Source organism: Ictidomys tridecemlineatus, chromosome 1, assembly GCF_052094955.1.
Source record: "Ictidomys tridecemlineatus isolate mIctTri1 chromosome 1, mIctTri1.hap1, whole genome shotgun sequence".
Classification (NCBI taxonomy): Eukaryota; Metazoa; Chordata; class Mammalia; order Rodentia; family Sciuridae; genus Ictidomys; species Ictidomys tridecemlineatus.
Window position 1 is genome coordinate 128,080,270 of NC_135477.1, and position 7,658 is coordinate 128,087,927.

General features: G+C 35.6%; 1 protein-coding gene across 1 annotated transcript; it reads left to right on the forward strand.

The window, feature by feature from the left end:
• The first annotated feature begins 1,695 nt into the window (after positions 1–1,695).
• LOC120885235 (ovomucoid-like) lies at positions 1,696–7,106 on the forward strand. Its single transcript, XM_040271815.2, has 3 exons — positions 1,696–1,707; positions 3,661–3,791; positions 7,043–7,106. The coding sequence occupies exons 1-3, from the start codon at positions 1,696–1,698 to the stop codon at positions 7,104–7,106; spliced, it is 207 nt and encodes a 68-aa protein (XP_040127749.2).
• The last annotated feature ends 552 nt before the right edge of the window (positions 7,107–7,658 follow it).

Below are 7,658 nucleotides of genomic sequence, written 5' to 3' on the forward strand. Positions count from 1 at the left end.
AGACATGACTCTACCAAGACATAAATCACTTTACAGAATAAGGGAGGAAAGGATCCAGAAAATTAAGCCCAAGAAATTTGGAAAATTGTAAGTTCCCTATTCTATCAATTTTCTATCCTGGATGTACTAATCTGAATCTTAATATTGAAGAAACCATAGAAAGTAAACATGGAAATTTTGAAAAAGTGCCCTAAAGGAATCATTCTACATCAATCTTTTCCACATTTGTTTCCTCTTGATAATTAAAAATCAGGTTGTACTTCTATGTAACTGAGTAATAATCAAACAAAACAACACTAAATTATACTATCATACCATGGTTCCATAGCCTGTTGAAAATGATGTATTTTCAAGTCTTCTTGGCCTTGGATGGTTTGGTGACATTGCCTTTGATGTCACATGTCAATAGATCATTTGCAAAGTGACTTCATAATGAGGTCTTAGGCTCTCATAATGGGGCCACAGCTCTTGGTTCATCAGAAGAACCTAGGTTTAAGGCACTTGCTGGTAAATTCCTAACCAAAGGGGACTCAAGTCGATGAACTACATTGTTCCTTGTGGAAAAGATGAAAATGTTCTTCCTGGCCATTTTGGCTTCTGGCTACTTCTCATGTAAGAATCTGTCAGTCTTGGGGAAGGAATGAGCAATTAAATAATAATTGCTATTTCAGTGTAGGCATCTTTTAGACACTGAGTCATTTCTCAAAGATGAAGAACTTACCATCTCAGCTAGAATGAACATCAGTAGTCAGCTCCCTTTTTTAATATTCCAAGAACTCTCCCACAGACCATTTCAGATGAGATATTTTAAGAGATGACCCATGATGGTTGCCATCAATAACAAGCCATGTGGATTTCTGTGTTGATAATCAATTTTAACTTCCTAATTCCTCTTCTTCCTAATTCCTTCCCCCTAACTTGCACTATGTGTGTGTTTGTGTGTATTCATACAAATACGTTCTATGCAAAGCAGTGTCAGTTTTTGACATGGCTTACTACCAAACACCACCAGATGTGACATCAAAATAGGAGCCCGTGGTATCAAACTGAATCTGCTAGCTGGATGGCACAGGTAAAGGGAAAGGTGAGAAGGCCCTGCTGTAGTGGCTAAAAGAAGCCAAGGCTGCTGAGTAGAACATCAAATATGAAGGTAAAAGGAAGTACTAATAGTGAGCAGATGTTGACACCAAGGTTCCAGACAAAAGAAGAGGCTTCCATATGCACAGGGAGAGTTTAGGAAAAGACATTTTCAAGACAGGCATAAATCAGAGGTGAAAGCAGGCATCTAAGATTTCTATCAGCAGGTAGTCAGGAGGACTATGAAGAATGAGACCTTTTTCCAAAGTAGATACCTCACAATGCCTGAGCAGCCCAACAGTGGATGGTGCTGGTAAGGCCCAGAGGATGAAGCTGGAGTTAATTCCTCCTGTCGAAGGCCAGTGTTAAACCTAGGAATAGGACAAGTCTATGTTCCCTATAGGGCATTAAGGATCCCAGGCATAAAGAGAGGAGGGAAACAATTTTGGGAATCAGACATGTCCAGGTTGATCTTATGCAGGAAACATTAATTTTTCTCTGGATTTCGTGGTTATTAATTTACATGTGATTACTTAATGGGCTAATTAGTTATTCACATTTCCACACTGCATTGTTTTATTTGATCCTTTTTTTAAAATTTCAGATGTTTTTGGTGAGATGACATTTACGGTAAGTTTGCTATTTTCTGTGTAAGAATACTTTCCCTGGTCTTAGCCTTGTATAATTTCTGTTAGTTTAAACTGAATTAAACCATATGAAACTAACACTATTTGATCATTTTCAATCTGCATAGTGGCAATTTCATATGGTTCAACCTAAATATCTATCCTGAGGAGAACCAGGACTCTGGCTCTTCATGCTCTCTCATGCCTTTATATACCATAGGCAATTAACGATCCTACTTTTTTTCTAATTTTTTTCCTCCCTCCAACTTCATTGCTTTTGCCCAGGTTCAAGTTCTCACTTCATGATCATATTGTTGCAATAGTCATTTAATGTTTTCCTTATACTTACTCTATTCAGAGATTGACCAACAAGGCCGATTTATGTTGAAAAGTCATGTTTTCTTGGAAGGCACACATGCTCCCTCCTTCACATGTCATCTATGGATGCTTTCAGGGTAAAACAACAAAGATGAGCAGTTGCATCCTAGGCTAAAGGGCCTAAAAGTCATGAAATATTTATTACCTGGCTCTTAACAGAACATGTTTGCCACCCTCTGCTCTAATCTTGAGAATGAACTTTCTAAAATGTCAATCTGAACAAGAAGTTTCCCTATTAAAAACATGGACTCCCAGTACCCTAAAGGTCAACTTTATGCAAGGTTTGCAATACCCTTCTTAAACAGCCTCTTTCTCTCTGTAATAATTCCCCTTCGTTTACCCTACCTATATTCTAGTTAATTTAAACTGTTTTGTGGTCCATCATATGCCAGTGCTTTTGTTCACACAATTCCCTATAATTAAATACCTTTCTTCCTATGCTTATATCCAATTCAAAAAGTCATTTGCATACTTTAAGAGCCTAATAAAGTATCTTTTCTTTTCCTTTTTTTGATAAAACCTTTTCATATCTATCATGTAGATTTAATGGCTTAAAGAGGAAATAGGAGACATAAATGGTCTTTTCCCAAAGAATGGTTTGAATACCTTCTAAATAGTATCAATACTTATTTTACTTAATATGCCAAGGAATCTTTTTTATTTTAGTAATTAGTTTTTTTTCGTATTATAGAAAATATAATTATGATATCAAATGTATTAATGATATTCATATTTAAGACAAATCTAAGGTTGTTACTCAAGTTTATAAAAATAAGTCAAATTAAAGAAAAATAGTTTTAAAGAAAAAGAGCACATGAAATTAAAGGGAATCATAAACCAGTTGGCCAAAGTTTGTAGAACAGTGTTGTAATGGGAACCATTGATGACTTATAGACAAGGGAACAGCCTGATACACTGTGTGTATGAATACACTATGATCTGAACCATGGAAACAGGAGACTGTGGCAAGAGAACACCAAATCTGCATATTATAATGCTGATGAACTTTCCAAGTCTCCTCCCACCTGCAGACAAATTATTCTAATTTTCAAGATCTTCTAAGAGCAGCTTATTCCAATTCTGGTAAGAATGAGGAAAGCAAAATAAAATAGAGCAGTATTAGAAAAAATTAAATCTGGTAGTTCCTTCCCTTTTTATTCTAGAACCTAAATCCCCAGAGAACAGAGCAACAGCCAGTGCCAGAGTGGAACCATACAGGGTGTCCCATTCCAGAAACCATAGTTCTGGGGGGCTTTACGGAACTAGAATGATGACAGAGGCACCTGGACAATGCTGTGGTCATACACAGACAGTGGGCACTGCCACTTGTATTACTTCTAAGAGGTTTCAGACATGTCATCCACACCTAATTATCTGGGCCCCTCAGGCACCCTCCAAGTTGGTAATCCCAAAGGCAGTATTTGCTAAATTTAAGATAACACAGTTTGGATGTTTGAGGTTTAAAAGAAGACAACCTATCATCATCCCCTCTGAGCAAAAAATTAAACACCTAAGCACTTATATTAGAAGCCATTAAGAAATACAGAAGAGAGGATTTGACCTGTGAGTTTTGTTTTAGGTCATTCTGTGCAATTATTATCAAAAGAAGAGTGTACAGCGGGAACACACATGCTCCATAAGAGCCAGCCCATTGTGTGCCTCTAATAATGTTACGTATCCTAATTCCTGTGTGTTCTGCTTCGCCAACATGTAAGTGAAAACATGAAAACAAAACTTTCTCTTGAGAAGTCTAAGGTGTGTTCTCTTGAGTCTAATTAGAAGTCTAATTTGTTCTTTTGAGAGTCTACTGCGTAGCTGACTATGAAGAGCTAACTGATAGTTTGGAAAATATTTGTGAATTCTTTCAAGATGTGATTCTTTAAAATTTATAATATTAGAGTTGCTGATTCCCTGGCTGAGGGGTTGGGGTGACAGGCAGTAAGTTGAGACTCTGAGTTCCCCCTACAAATTCAGATGAGAAGCTTCCCTTTAACTGATTTGAGAATGAGTTTTCATGTGTAATTATGTGTCAAAAAAAAAAAGTTCTATTCCAAGAATGTGTGAAAAACATAGCTCCAAGAAGTATTACCTGTTCAAAACAAATCTCAGCATTCAAGGTCAAAAGAGCTTGGTTTGAAGCCTGCTCCTATAGCTTAGTGACATTAAAAAGTCTCATAACTCCTCCAAATATCAAGTCCTTATCTGCAAACCTGGGTTTGTATTTCTGCTTGACTTGCTACATGTGCTCCATCCACACTGACTCTTCTTTATTGATATTTTCAAACATATGAAGCACTTTCTTGCTTTGGAAGCCTTGGGAAAACTGTCCTCTTCCATAAGAATTCCATTCCCATGTTCTTCACAGGGCCAATACCCCTTCATCACTTAGATTTCTGCCTAATTTTATCTTCCCACAAGCTATATGAACTGACCACCCTGTCAACAACAAATTCACCTCCATGTGTTCCATGTTAATCTTCTTCTCTTTTATTTGTAATATTTATAATTCCCAAATATTTTAATTTTCTATTTCTGTCCTCTTGCCCCATGCAAGCTCTATGAAGTCAGAAGTAGGGTATCTGCTGTTTTTCTAGCATTCAACACAGTGTTTGTACCAAGTAGATCCCCAGTAAGTGTTGTTGAATAAATGAATACATCAGATGGTTCTCAGAAAGAATAAATAGAATGACATAAAGTGAATTTGTAAACTTAAAGCCCCAAATTACCACTGTTGTTTTGGCTCAGTCTTTCAGAATGGAAAGTGTGGTTAAGAGTGAAGACTCTAATGCTATATAATTGGGTTGGAATCACAGATCTTTTGTTTAAACTATATGACTTAGTACTGATAGCTTCGCCTCAGCAATTATCTCAGAAGTCAGTCATGTGGATTGAAAAGATAACAATAAAGAAGGCTCACCCTGCTGGTGGTCACATAGCAGACCCTTAGTAAATAATAGCCTGAGCTATTAACTAGAGCAGCAATCATCCCAAGCCAGTTAAGAGACCCACTCTGCATCTCATGACCCCATCACTTCAGAGAGAGTTCACAAGTAAGCGTCAAGTAATTCTACTTGACACTCACCACCTTTCACAGTTAACTCCTTTAATCTGCAGTTAGTCACTTTCTTCTCAGATTATCAAACATTCCAAATATGAATCCAGGTTATGGGCCTGAAAAGGCAAGAGGACCAATATACCTTGACACTATCTGCCCATTTGTTCACCTCCATTATTCAGGGCCTAGTTTAAGTTCTGCCTGGTACCTTGTTTCTACATCTTAGAGTGGTTATAAAGTTGATTCACTTAACTGCCACAAAGATCTGTCTTTGTTTTGTTTAAATACCAATTTTTAAAATGACTTTTATTTTTTGTGGCTCTGGGGATTGAATCTAGAGCCCTGCACATGCTATGAAAGCACTCTACCACTGAGCTATATACCCAGACACATATGTGATTTAAAAAAATTCCACTGGAGTTTACATATCAAGTTCTCTAAAAACAACCATGACTAATGTTAAATTTAAAAAGGGAAGATGTCTTACGATGCTTCTTTTTAAAAATACATTTATTACATGTGAACAGAAATATAAAATATCAACAGGAATACCTGATTGTGAATCTTTTGAAAACTTACAATACATCTGATTTTTAACTTAGTGTTTATAGAATATACCAGACACTTGGTTTGGTGCTATAAAGAAATTACTTCAGCTTATTAAGTAGATACTGGTATTACCTCTCATTTTGTAGATGATGATGCTGAATCTTAGGGTGATTTAGTGTCATATCCAAGATAATATAGATTGCAAGGGGAGAAACCAAGAGACTAATCTAGGAATATGACTCCCAGAGTCCACAAGGATAGCTTCCCATTATTTTGTCTAATGATTAGAATATTATATTTGGACAGAATTCTAGGATTTGTTAAAAACAATTTCTTGGTCTGGGGCTGCATAGCTCAGAGTAGAGTCCCTGTCTAGAATGTAGGAGGTCCTGGGTTTAATCTTAGCACTGACAAAAAAAAAAAAAAATGTTTTCCTTATATTTATTCATTTTTTCCCCATGAGTGTTTAATAAACACCTAGTAAGTTACTAAGTTCCAGACACTGTGCTAGGTTCAGAGAAAGTAAAAGCAATAAAGAACAAAATACTATTACTCTTAAACTAAGCCCGCTTATTGTTAGAAAGTACTTTTCCAAACATGATCCCAAGAAGCCCATGCTAAATACTATCTGATAGGAAGAATTATTTCCTTTTACATATAAAAAGGAAATATTCTAGTTACTTGTCTTGCCCAATGTCAAATAGGAAGTATTTGTTGATAATGAACAATGTTATCTTTTCCCAGTAGTTCCAACATTACTATTATTTATTTTTTTAAAAAAGTACCACTTTTGCATGAAATATGAAAGCAAAAATCCACCGACTGTATAAAATGCATTAATTAGCTTATTGTTTTTATGTTTCTGCTGAAGAAGACAAACATTTTTCAATTATGTTTTCCATACTCCTGAATTTATCGTGTTCTGCCTCATTATGGTATTTCTCCTAGTACTAAGTTACACTTCCTATTTGAAACCCATAGAGCACTTTTGTAGTGAGTCTCAAAAGGGTATATCTCAATAGATACTCCAAATCATGATCATTTTACAGAAATGATAATTCTTATTCAGAGAAGTGAAAAGATTTTGGGAGATGTCTCAGTAAGCCATTACTTCCTCCCACCTCTTGAGAATACTGGCTTTACACATTTGCAAAGCAGAAATTTTTCTAGGGTGGAAGGGCAAAGTGGGGTGAGAGGTGAATCTTTATATCTAGGCACTATTTTTTAAGTCTGGAGTTTACAAATCAAGGCCTTGTGTCCCTTAAAATATCTATTATGATACAAATAGGCTAAGAAAAGGAAAGATTATATTTCATACAAGTGATCTCTAATTAGAATGTATATCAATTTCTCTTAGAGCATTGAATCTCACCCTTACAGTTCAATACAACGGAATATGCAGAAAGTCCCAGCTGTCATGAATATGATGTGTTTTTTCTTCATTCATCAATGAGTGAAAACTTTTGAATTAAGCATCATCTTTCCTTAACAAAGGAGAATTTATTATATTTATTTTTTAACCAATAAATTTTATTCTTTGGAAAGCTTCTCTTTGACTTGAAATATATTTAATGAGATGTGTGAGAATTACGTCTGATTCTAGGACTACAAATTTAACTAGCAAGTACTCCTGACTTTGTGTAACTGACTGTTGAATAGACTAATTGGATAATTCAGTCATTTTTGCAGTAAATATTCTTCAAATTCTTTTGAGATTCAGAGATTGGCTTTACTATTTTTGGTCTTAGGTATCAATCAAAACAGGTTAAATGCACTTGTGAAGTTTATAATCCAGTGATGAAGCAAGAAAACAAATAATTATTAAGCAATATTTTTAACTGAGAGAAAGAGAAGACAACCCATTAAATCCAGGTGTTAACCTTGGCATTAGCACCAGGTTGACCTCCTACTTACATCTGGATCTTGATGATTTAATAGAGCATTTCCATCTGATGAAGCCACTCTGTGATTAT

Bases quoted from the DNA above. Each gene is read 5' to 3' on its own strand.
- LOC120885235 (XM_040271815.2), top strand. The intron at 3,792-7,042 runs GTAAGTGAAAAC...AATTTCTCTTAG, and splicing joins GTGTTCTGCTTCGCCAACAT to AGCATTGAATCTCACCCTTA.